At 45.5% G+C, this 12,695-nt stretch overlaps 1 protein-coding gene across 11 annotated transcripts in view; it reads left to right on the top strand.

The window, feature by feature from the left end:
- EPB41L4B (erythrocyte membrane protein band 4.1 like 4B) overlaps nucleotides 1–6,959 on the top strand; it is a 129,758-nt gene extending 122,799 nt beyond the window's left edge. For 8 of the 11 annotated variants that reach the window (XM_060609080.3, XM_060609079.3, XM_060609084.3 and 5 more), the window contains 4 exons: nucleotides 358–474; nucleotides 3,093–3,161; nucleotides 5,708–5,853; nucleotides 6,770–6,959. In XM_060609080.3, coding sequence (XP_060465063.1) covers nucleotides 358–474; nucleotides 3,093–3,161; nucleotides 5,708–5,853; nucleotides 6,770–6,839 — 402 coding nt within the window. In that variant the 3' untranslated portion in view covers nucleotides 6,840–6,959. The other 3 variants (XM_060609088.3, XM_060609087.3, XM_060609086.2) reach the window with 2 other exon arrangements.
- Nucleotides 6,960–12,695: the final 5,736 nt, after the last annotated feature.

Raw genomic sequence — 12,695 nt, 5'->3', positions numbered from 1 at the left:
TGGCCAGTGCTGCAGGGAGCCACTGCCAGACCCGCGCAGTTGGCACAGGAGATGGCCCCTGCCTGCCAACCCCGGGAATGGGGTTTTGATGGGTTGTTCTGCTTGGATAGTGGAGAAAACAGATGAGAGCCAGGGAGGAGGAGAGAAGGTGGGGAGACGAGGGAGGAGGGGGGCCTAAAAGCCAGCTGGCCAGGGGCTAGAAGCAGGCTCGGGCGAGGCTGGCTCCAGAGCAGTCTGGAGTTGACAGATCCTTCTTGCACTGTACTGTCTTTCTCTCCTTCCCCTCCCTTATCTTCTCTGCCTCCTCCCCTTCTCTCACCACCTCCTCTTCCCCTTCTTTCCCCTCCTCGCGAGCAGGCAGAGCCCGCCAGCGCCCCCCACTGTGCCCACTCTCGCTGTTCTCCTCCACTCTCTCCCCCCATGAAGGAAGAGACCACTGGAGTTTGCATGCACCCTCCAATCAAAACGAGGCTGGTAGGTACCCTGGCAGGGAGAGGGGCCTGGCCAGGAGAGGTGAGGCGGGCAGGAGCCACCAGGCGGCCACCCCACGGGAGTGCATGAGCACTAGACCTTCCGGAAGGGCCCGGCTGACAGGTGCTCTGACTCCAGGATGGATACATAGTTTGACCAAATTAGGACACATGGCTGCTGGCCTGCCCTGTGTCTCTAGGTCTCAAGAACCAGGAGTTCATTTTCATAAAGCTTTGATAAGCCTAGATGAGAAAAACCTTAGCTGCATTTCTATTGAAAATAAAAACTTTTTTTTAAACTTGTCTTTTCCTGCTATTTTTCAAGATAACAGGATGTCACATACCAACCTGAAAGGAAACACCCATATCCCCAACCTAGCACATTTTTTTTCATTCTTACATGTTTCCTTCTAGTATTTATTCATGTCCATTCACAATTTTAGAATGTTAAGTCGTAGTATCCATATCATCTCCTGTTTTTCCCTTTTCTATTAATGTTGGATTGTTTCTCCTTGTTCTTGTTGCCACATTGTATATGACTGTGTATATTCCATCCAGGGACTGGCCTACCATTCACCTAACACATTCTTACTGCAGGACTGTGCTTTGTTTCCAGTTTGTTGCTGTTCGAGGGAACACAAAAAGCTGTTGCATCAGGCTGGACCCTGCTGGGTTCAATACTGTGACCTTGGCTTTGCTCCCTTTCTAAAGTGATTCTACCAAGAGACAGCACCACCAGAAGAGGGAATATACTTTGCCACAGCTGAGCAACACAGAGTGTAACTGTTGGGATAGATTTTTTTTTTCTTAGAGAAGATGTAAGATAATTCTTTAAAGCTGCCAATGTTCACGTTTCTTTAATAGCAGTAATATGCCTCTTTTCCGTTTTACTTCATGATGGTCTGAGAGTCTTATCTGTATGCAGCTTTTCACTTTGCTAGTGGTCTCAGAACACATGCTGCACCACTAGGCCTGGGAGGAGAATGCACCACGGGGCTTCCCCTGGGTCCTCTCGCCATGCCACTGGCAGCCGCTACTGACAATTTGAATTGACACCTAAGTATTTTCTTTTTTTTTTTTTTTTAATGTTTATGTATTTATTCTTGAGAGAGAACACGAGCAGGGGAGGGGCAGAGAGAGAGGGAGAGAGAGAGAATCCCAAGCAGGCTCCGTGCTGTCAGCACAGAACCCAATGTGGGGGCTCGAACTCACAAACCGCGAGATCATGACCTGAGCTGAAGTCTAGTCAGACGCTTAACCAACTGAGCCGCTCAGGCTCTCTGACTCCTGATTAACCAACTGAGCCACTCAGACTTTCTGACTCCTGAATCTTAAGGCAGTTTGGGACCCATCCTGGGAATTTTGAGATGTTCAAAGAGGCCAGAGAGGGTTTAGGGAAGGGGAGCCGGCGTGGACTGGACATCTCTGTGTACACAGCAGAGACATGGTCATTCGCAGATTGGTTGAGAAGTACTCTACTCATTCAGAACCCCTCCGCAGATCTGAGCGTGTTCTGATATGCTCTTGCTCAGCCCTACTTTAACCCCCGTCAGAGTGACTCAAGGCCATCAGGTAGCTACCCCAGGGCCCACAGACCAGCTCCTGGGAGAGACATAAAAGCACCTGCCCAGGGGCAGTGGTGGCCTCAGTGTCCTGACTGCAGCTCTCTGGTGGCAGGTGGCACAGCGAGCATTCACCGGCAGGGAGGCAGGCAGTTTCTGTGCCCTGGGGGCTGCAGGCAGAGCCAATACCGGAGTCGTCAGGCCCCTGGGCCTGCTGGCAGTCCTCTAGGCCAGTAGAAAGAAATAAGCACACTCCACATCCCCCAGGGCCCCCAGGAGGCCAAAGACAAAATGACCAAAGGGGAAGGAATGGGAGCAAAGGCTCTTTTTGGCCACGCACTGCCGCCTGTTCAGGCTGGTGCCTCCACTCTGTCTCAGACCAGCTCTGTGCTGCAGCCTTCCCCCCCGCACTGGGCACTTCTGAGCACAGTGCCTTTTAATCCCCAAAGGCCACGGTGGCAGGATTCGCACGTTCTTCCAGGGGTTTCTCCACAGTTTTCCTCTGTGGCCACAACTTATAGGGAGTCCAACAACTACAGGGAATACCTTCTGGCCTAATTAGTGCGAGCCTCCTGGTGCCCTGTCTGCTCTCATAGACTGTGTCCCAGGATGTGGCCTGTAGCAGCTCCTAGTCCATGGCCCACAGCTGGGGGGCGAGGGGGGGGCGGCCATCAGCAACCAGGCAGCTCTGCCTGCCTCATTACACACCCTGGTCATGGCCTTTTATGGATCAGGCCATACATAGGGCTCAGCATGCCTGGGAGGCCCACACAGCCTCCAGGGAAAGGAGTTCCAGGGCAAGGTAAGCGTGGGGAGCCCTACAAACATGAGACTGCATCCCTGCTGGGTCCCGGCCCCAACAGTGCAATGGCCCAGTACAGATACAACCACTGGCCAAAAGGCCTCCGGGACCTTCTGTGTGTTTCCTTAGACAAGCCGTGCGGGCTCTGCGTATGTTCCCCTGAACCCTTCAGTTTGGTGTTAAAAGTGCACCCCCAAAGACTTCAGAACTCTCTTTTCTAATCGGTAAGCAACCCTCTTGTCTTTCTCTTTTTTGAAGATAAAAACGTTCCCGGCTGATCCAGTGACCCCGTTTCCTGATGCTTTCATTACAGGGCCACAGTTCGCCGTAAGTAGATTCAGAAAACAGGTTTGTGTTTTAAAATGTGTTCCCGCGTGGCATGCTTTTCTGAGGAATGCCAGACAATGACGTCGACAGCTTCTTCTAATCCTATGAACTCTGTCAGGCTGGGAAGGAGTGGGGTTTGGGGTCTACATCTTTTCGTTGTCTTAAGTTATTCGATGCTTACTTATGAGCATCACATAAGTAAAACTGACCATTCCAAAGTGACATGTAGTACATCGAGTACATTTAGGGTCACGCAACTACGACTTCTAGTTCCAAAACATTTTTATCACCCCCGGAGGAAACCTCATTCCCGTGACGCAATCACTCCCGTTTCCCCCCACCCCGCCAGCCCCTGGCAATCACCAATCTGCCTTCTGTCTCTATGCATTTCCCTAGTGCGGATATTTCACATAAATGGAATCATGTAATATGTGACCTTTTGTGCTTCTTTCACTGAGCATTGTGTTTTTGAGGCTCATGCACATTGTAGGGTGTATCAGCACTTCATTTCTTTTTATGGCAGAGTAATGTTCCATTCTGTGTATATACCCCAGTGTGTTGCTTCCTTCATTCACTGATGGGTGTGTGGCTGTTGTGAACAGTGCCGCTGTGAACATGTGTGTACATGGATTTGTTTGAGTTCCTGTTTCCCATTCTTTCGGGTTGGATCTACATCTTGATAATGGTGTGATCTTAGGTAAGTCACTTCGCCACTCTCAGCACCAATCTCCTCTTATTCTGAGCAGAAATAGTAATACGAACATCCTCCTTGTGTCTGCTTCAGGAAGGATCAAAAGCGATCAAGAACCTGGCAGAACATTCCCAGCCACAGAATGTCCCACAGGTTGTTTCCCAAGGGTGGAGAGGCAGGGGTATCGTTAATGAGAGCAGGTCGTCCTTGACAACTGGCTTCAGGCCCCCCACCGCCCTTTGCATCATCAGCTTATTTAAGCTCTGAAAGTTGTCGAAATACTCTGAATCATTTAAACGTTGTAGTTTCCTCACTGGCAAAGTGATTGAGTTTGATGAGTTTCAGGGTTCTTTTCAGCTGCAAGTCTTTTCTTTAAATGAAAGCTTCTGCAGAACTCACTCTGTAACAAGTGGCTGCATGGAGCAGAAGTGGGGAGTCTAAGATCACCTCCTGTTTCCCCTCACCATCTCCTCCTTCCAGGGATCAGCGTGTGTAATTCCTAGAACTGAGTGATCCCTGAGGCTCCTTCCAGAGGCTTTCTGGCCAGCCCGGAGGATCTGCGGGGTGGCCTAGGGGTAGCCAAAAGTGCAGTCTCGTGAGCTAGGTGATGGTCACAACCAGAGGTGGCTTTAGCCACATGGAGAGGGAGGAAGTGGCTGGTGTAGCTTTCAGAAGTTGAACAGAGGTAAGAAGGCGTCCAGCAGTCCAGGCTGAGGCAAAAACAGGTTCCTAGAATAATGCATTTCTTTTTTTTTTAAATTTTTTTTTTTTCAACGTTTTTAATTTATTTTTGGGACAGAGAGAGACAGAGCATGAACGGGGGAGGGGCAGAGAGAGAGGGAGACACAGAATCGGAAACAGGCTCCAGGCTCCGAGCCATCAGCCCAGAGCCTGACGCGGGGCTCGAACTCACGGACCGCGAGATCGTGACCTGGCTGAAGTCGGACGCTTAACCGACTGCGCCACCCAGGCGCCCCTAGAATAATGCATTTCTAAAGTCACGAACAGCTTCCAGCACCTGCCTTGTAGGAACCAGAGGGCCTGAGACACAGGGGCTGGGCCAGGCTGTTAAATGCTACCACCCCTACGTTCATCCGGCCCCTGCAGTTTCACTGGGCACCGCTCCCCAGCCGGAAGCTCCGCCTCCACTCCCCTCAGCTGGCCCGTGGGTGCGGGGCCCTCTGGCCTCCTGCCCAGCCTTGGCAGTGCTGTGAGACACCCAGGGAAGCCCTTCCTGAAAAGCCAGGGGCCAAGATGCAGCAGGAAGCCAATGCCAGAAGTCACACCGGGGCTTTTAAGAGTGGCTCGAGGGCAGCAATTTTACCAAGATTCAAGATAATACTGGTGCAGCTAGTCTGGGGAACCATACTTCGGGAAGCACTGCTACAGTGGTGAAAAACACCAATTATGCAGTCAGCTAATCCTGGTTCTTAACGCTTACTGTGTGACCTTGGGAAAATTACCTAACCTCTCTGAGACTTACTTTTCTTGTCCATAAAATCAATTTTAAGGTATGCGTTTTTTCACCTTTTAAATCTCTGAAGTCAGAAAATTCATTACATTAGTGGGCGTGGTAAGTTTGGCCATATTTTTCGTCCTCTGTGGCACATGCAAAAATGGGGGTTCTTACAATTGATGGTGTCTAGTGTGATGAAATTGACCTCTGCTTTAAGAGTTGCCAAGAGGTCATATATGTAAAATGACTGGCCCAAAATAAAATCATTAAGTGGTAATTGATTTTAGCTATTATTAAAAAATATATCAGCAACTGTGTGGTAAGACTTAGGGAGTAGCTGACAGTATAAAAATGGAACCCACGTTGAGATTGATTTCCTCTTTTCTGTTTCCTTGACAGGCAGACTTTAGAGACAGTAAGTTACAGTGCTGTCCTGGCCAGTCTTCCCCACTGATTCCATCAGTGACCCTGAGGCCTTTGACAGAGACCGTCTCCACCGTGCAGACCATCTACACCACGCGGAAGCCTGTTTCTCTGGCAGCCAGGTGAGTCACCGGCAAGTAACTCTGGTGACAGGGAGAGCAGGCACAGGCTCCAGTTTCATTGTGTTTTTGACATCAACAAGCCTCTTATTTATTCTTTCATTCGTTTATTCTGTGAGTATTTATTGAACCATCTACAAAGGCTAGATAGTATTCTAGACCCTAGGGATGTATAGTGAGCAAAACAGATAAAAGTCCTACCTTTATGGAGTTCAAAAATTAGTGTTGGGGGAGGTGAGACAGAGGTTAAATAAATATGTGTGTGTGTGTGTGTGTGTGTGTGTGTGTGTGTGTGTGCACGCGCTCACGTGAGAGAGAGAGAGAGAGATGACAAGCTAGGGAGGAAAATGAAACCAACAAGGGCAATGGGGCATTCTGGGATGGCCTCATTGAGGTGGTTTTTAAGCAGAGACCTGAAGGTGGGAAGGGAGAAGTCTTCAGCTATTTGGGGAAAGAGTAATAATCATCACAGGGAGCAGCCAATGCTAAGGCTTCTAAAATGGAATATGCCCAGGATGGTTAAGGAAGAGTGAGGGGGTAGTGCAGCCAGAGAAGAATGAATGACAGGACCCTGGACATCTTCCCATTCATTCAGAAGACCTTTTCTGAGAGACTGCTATGTACGAAGTCCTCGAGCTGGGCTTTGGGGCTAGGCTCTGGGGATTCAGAGATAAATGACATGTATGGTCAGTCTGCTGGTGAGCAGTGTCCTGAAGAACTCTCAGTCTGGTGGGGGAAACCAGGAGGCAGCCGGACAATTTCAGGTCATTGTAACCCTAGCAGCTGTCAGGGGTCCTTAAGGGGCCTGAGAGTTGAGAACCAAGGTCAGGAAAGAAGATGGGGGAGATGCATTTCAGCTGAATCTGTTTTTGTCATTTTTTAGCGTAATCTCATGATTTTGTCACCTGCTCTTCTTCAGTGCAGAGACGCTCCGGCAGGAACTGGAAAGAGAGAAAATGATGAAAAGACTATTGATGACCGAACTGTGAAATTCTCCCCTTGTTGCCTGGAGGATGGCATGGTGCCTTCTGTCCGTTTTCTTTCTTCGGGCTTTGTGTGCTCACTCCAGCACAACACACAGATGTGTGCTCTGTTCACCAGGTCTCCATGGCTGGTTGAAGCCAACTTCCGGCTTGACTTTATTGGAGAAGTTCTTTTCTGTCTTCTGAATATTAGAGTTTTTCTGCTACTCAGTATAGTTGGGGCGGGATTTGGTAAGCCTAGGAGAAGAAAGATGGGGAAATGGGATTCCTTTTTAGTACTACCTGTGTGTATATATTGATAACCACAGGGGGTTAATATGGCACGGAATCCTTTGCTATCAGTCCCAACCATGATTTTGTATGATTGAAACTTGGACCAAGCTTTGACTGTTTGTTAAAGAGTCATTTTTAATGAGAGAATAATTCTTTACTGCTGGTTTTTCATTTACACTGGTAATTATACAGATATTATGAAGTCCTTAACACTCATTTTTATTCAGACATGAATCGATGAACTAAAAGAAAAAAAGTTGTGACCACCAGGACTGAAGCACTGTCAGCGAAATCTGAAATATAATTTAAATTGTGGGTTTGTTGGATACGATATTATTTGGGATAAACAGAACTTTTCACTAAGCCCAAAGTAGGAAATTATAGCTTAAATTGTCTAAAAATCCTTTACAAAGATAAGGTGGTTCAATACCAAGATTCATTTGGGTGTTCCATAAAGGAAAATTATTTCTAAAGTTGATCAATTCTTGTCCTGTTGATAGAACCTTGACCAGATGACACTTTGCTGTCTTTTTATATAGTTTCAAGAAATGTGTTTTTAAATTTTTATTATGCACTTGAACAACTTTGCAGGAATAAAGGCACCCCCTAACCACAAACTAGCCCTCTAAATTGTTGCCCAAGCTCCCAATGAATATGCACACGTTTTTTCATAGTTGTGATCAGTGTGTACATACTCTTTGGTTGTATTTCCCCACCTAACACATATCTTCCCTTTTTAACACAGATCCTGCTCTCACCAATTTAAATGTCTCTATATCTACATAACATGGTTAACCTCACTTATCCCCATTATCAGATATTTGAGTTCTATCCACTTTTTCACTCTTATAAATAGTGCTGCTATGAATGCCTTTGTAAAAGATGCTCCTTACTTTGGATTCTTCCCTGGGGAATATCTCCAAAGAGGGCTTACAAGGTCAAAGAGCATGAAATACTTTATAGCTCTTGTTTCATATTGCCAGATTGCTTTCTAGAAAGATCTAATCTCTGGGTTGGAAGGACCTTAAAGGTCATTAGTTCAACTCTCCTATTCCCTCTGAATGCTTGAATCCGTCTACGATTTATAATGCCACCAGCAATGTATAAGCATTTCTACTTACCAGTAGTTCTGCCAGTATTGGGTTTTGCCATTTTAATTTATTTTTGCTTGTTTAATAGATGTGTATAGTTGTTCTTGAAAGGTTGTTTTATTTCATTAATTGCTAGCAAGGCTGAGCACTTTTCCACGTGATGATTTACTAGCTGTATTTCCTTGTGTGTAGAATGTCCATCCATTTCTTATGACCACTTGTTAAGTGGAGTTGATCTCATATATTTGTATCAGAACTGTATTTTTATGTTGTATAGTTTGCTCTCCTGTCCCTATCCTTAAAACTGAATGGTGCCAATAATTTGATACTAATGATTATAAAAAAAAGTAATGCCTCATTTACTAGCATTGTTGTAAAATGAGGTATGTAAGCAAATATTCAGATAACAGAGGATTAACCCTTTAAGTGCTGAACTTTAAAATTTTAATATTTTTTTTTGAGGGAACTCTTTCTAAAATGCATTACGTACTTCCCTGCCTTAGTAAACAGAGTATACTGGAGAGTATTGAACCTTTTCTTGGTGAGTCATGGTCATCGTTGTAAAAATCAGCCCCTTTTGTACCTTGGTGTGGTGCAGTGATGTCATCAGGAGCTATCCAAATACCTAGGGCTTGGCTTTGCCTTTCACGGATTATTGTGCTGTTTTCACTGATGAATTTTACTGCTTTCTGCTCTATTGGTGAAGCCATCTGGGGGCATTTGTGGTGTTTGGGACTTTTTACTCCCATACTGCATGACCCCTGGCTATACTTTGAAACAGCTTTACCTGTTCTTTATCTTGTGCACATGATACAAATGTGTTCCTGTACAAGACTGGGAAGCTATCTGTTTCTAGGGTTATAACCTCTTGCCAATCCAGCACCCTCCTCCTCCTCTTCTAACCTGCTTTCTGAGTCTTCTGCTCTTCACTTCCTGCTCTCTGATGGAAACCTCCAGGGCAGAATGGAAGTGTTCTTGGGGAAGCCAGGAGACCAAGTATGACCTATGTGTCAGGTGTGCTTTGCTACTGAGGAGGGATGCATGGGCTTTTTTGGACGCTGTTTTCAGGAGGCTCTGAGTCTCCTGCTTTTCTCCCCACATCCCCCTGGGTTCACAGATGCTTCAGAAGTCGATGTCACTGGAAGTCTGATCGCAACACGTTGGCTGTTACTGTATATGAAAACCCGGTACCTTTGGCAGCTCAGCTCTAACCAGTAAAATCAAGAAGATTCCACTGTTTCAGCAGTTGTCCTGGTTATTTGCCTACTTAAATGTAATGACAGGTGCCTGGCATGGTGACCTGAGGAGATGACATCGTGTTGGGTGAATTCCTAGGGACAAAAATGAATTGCTATAATTGCTTCACCTTTTTTATATACTTAAAACAAACGACAGCACCATACGGTCACACAACACATACCTTATGTCCGGGGGTGGGGCTCAGCTTACTGACATAGTCATGTCAGAATAAGGGCTCCAAACTGTGGGCCACAGACTCCTGGTGGGCATGGGTGGGGGTAATACAAGAGGCCTGGGAATCCTGCAGTTCACAGAGTTTGTGGATTGCAGACGGCATAGAATATTGGGAAACTAGGTCCTAAAGCATTCAGAAGATTCCATCTGAATGCACCCCAAATTTTTTTCAGTTTTTTTAAAACTTGAAATTTTTTTTTTGTATGTTCCCAATGTTGTGCAAACATCACCACTAATTCCAGAACATCTCCATCGTTACAAAAAGAAACTGCCTATGTACAGTGACCACCAATTCCCCCCACCTCCCTATCTCCTTAGCAACCACTAATTTACTCTCTGTCTCTGGATTTCTGCCTATGGATTTGCCTATTCTGAACATCTCATATAAATACAATCCTACAATATGTGGTCCTTCGTGCCTGGCTTCTTTCACTTAACACAATGTTCTCAAGGTTCATCCGTGTTGTAGCATGTATCAATCTTCATTCCTTTTTATGGGTGAATAATATACCATTGTATGGCTGTACCACATTTTATTTATCTATTCATCAGTTGATAGACATTTGAGTTGCTTTTCCTTTTTGGCTATTATGAATAATGTTAATATTCATATACGAGTTCTGTATGAACATATGTTTTCAGTTCTCCTGGGTATATAACTGAGATTGGAATACAGCTGGGTCATATGACAATTCTGTGTTTCACTTTTGGAGGAACTACCAAGATCATAACTTGTATTTCATAAACAACTAAAAGTGGGAGAAAAAAAATCACATATACTAGGCGGTCAGAAGAATGGGCATATCTGTTACTGGTCAGACACTGTAATGCAGCACTGAGAGGGACTTTTTATAAAGAAAAAAGTTGTTTTAGAGAAGTGGTTTTGATGAGAAGAGAAAATAAAAGTGCTGTCTTTTAAAAATGAAAATGAAATTAAACTCAGGTGCATCTGTAAGTTCTTATTTGAATTTCTGGCTCTTGGTTAGCCAGTAGTCTCAAAATGTTCAGGAAACGTGCCTCCCCCAGAAAATGTACACTATTGAAAAATCACAGTATTTCTTGGCTGCTCAGCGAATTCACATCACCGGGGAGCAGAAGGTCTCTGAAAAACCTGGGATGTAACAAAGAAGGGAACAGGTCTCCCACCAGGGCTCAAATCTTATAAAAAGAAAATCCCAAAGGTAATTTAAGTGATTGGGGGAGAACTCCATGAAAAGAAGCAGCCAAGTCAGTAGGGAATTGAGGGCTGGAGTAGGTTCCAAGGTGCTGGTGACGCATGCAGACTTTGAGTGACCAGTGATACCTAGGAGTATTCTCCCTAGGAAAAAAACAAATCCATGCATCACATGTTCCAGCAATATCATAAGGCCCTTACACCACCCCTGGAACCTATCTGTGGCCCCCGTTGAGTCCGTGGACTCCAGGTCCCTTGATCCAGATTACCTGCAAGCCTCATTTTAAGCTATGGTTGCAAACCCACCTCCAACACCACCCCCCCCCCCCCCCGCCATCAACAGCAACAACAAAAAGCCCACATTGTTTTATCAGACCAATTTACTGGAAGAATGACCTGGTTTTCATTTGCTTTCTATCTGGCACCATCACTGTTAATTGTAGTTATTAAAATGAAGGGAATAAAAAAGAAAGTGAAAGATAACAGCTTGGATTCCAAAACCAGAAATGTTTGTTTATTTTTTGGTGGGGGAGGGGCAGAGAGAGAGGGAGACACAGAATCCGAAGCAGGCTCCAGGCTGAGTGGTCAGCACAGGGCCCAACACGGGACTCGAACTCATGAGCTGTGAGATCATGACCTGAGCCCAAGTCGGACGCTTGACGGACTGAGCCACCCAGATGCTCCCGTCTTATCTTTTAAATTTTATTTATTTATTTATTTATTTATTTATTTATTTATTTATTTATTTAATGTTTGTTTATTTTGAGGTGGGGGGCCTAGCAGGGGAGGTGTAGACAGACAGGGAGAGACAGAATCCCAAGCAGGCTCTGTGCTATTAGTGGGGCTCGAACCCACGAACCGTGAGATCATGACCTGAGCGGAAACCAAGAGTCAGACACTTAACCAACTTAACTGAGCCACTCAGGCACCCCTCATCTTTTTTCAGAGCAATAAATCTGATCTATTTCTTGTAACAACTGGTGTATTGGGAGACCTAACAAAGCCCAAGCTTTTCATGAATTACACCTGATTCACTTGTCAGGCTAAACGTGTTAAATTTCAGTTGGACAACTCACCATCCGTGCCAGCTGCTACACAATAGCAAACACCTGCCCTCTGGTTCACATAGTACTTTTGTGAGCCCCATCTCCCATCTACCCTGGGCCAAAAAAGGTTGAGATCACTAGTTTCTTTTGAATATTTGTATTTCATAATCTTCTGCATATACATTCATGGTATCTCTAGCACCAAACCCTACTGAGCATTACCTCTGTCATCTTACCTAAGCTTCCTTGCCTTCACGGAGGTTACTGATATACTGTTGCACAACAGTCTGACTTCTGGGCCTGCATTTGGAACCTCTGTGCTTTTCTGCCACCATAATTATTTTCTTTGTGTATGCAATGAAATAAAAAGAAATAGAAAAAGCAGGCTAAAAATGCTGGCTCTGCAATACCAGCATGAAAGGAATTGTATCCATGTTTTCTAACCAAAAACAGTTGAGCAGTTATCACTTCAAAACCATCAAAAGATCTCCAGGACCTAGTTGTATCTGGCTGGCTCAGTTGGGTGGAGCATGACTCTTGACCTGAGTGTAGTGCGTTTCAGCTTCATGTGGGGCATAGCGATTACTTAAAATAAAACACACACACACAAAATTCTAGGATCTGGCATGTTGTAAGTGCGAGTTGTGGGCAAATGGCTAAGTAAACAAGCAAAGGGAATTGCAAGCTGCAGGAATGGATTTGAGAAAGTAGAGAATTTAGTGTGGTCGTCACACATGGTGGAGTCCTGCCAGGATCTGCGCTGCCTGCTGAGGCTAAACCAGTTGCCTGTTTTGTTTTTGAAATA

Source organism: Panthera onca, chromosome D4 (genome assembly GCF_046562875.1).
Source record: "Panthera onca isolate mPanOnc1 chromosome D4, mPanOnc1 haplotype 2, whole genome shotgun sequence".
Taxonomy (NCBI): Eukaryota; Metazoa; Chordata; class Mammalia; order Carnivora; family Felidae; genus Panthera; species Panthera onca.
The sequence above is the reverse complement of the archived record's forward strand: the minus strand, read 5'-3'. Positions and strand labels throughout refer to the sequence as shown.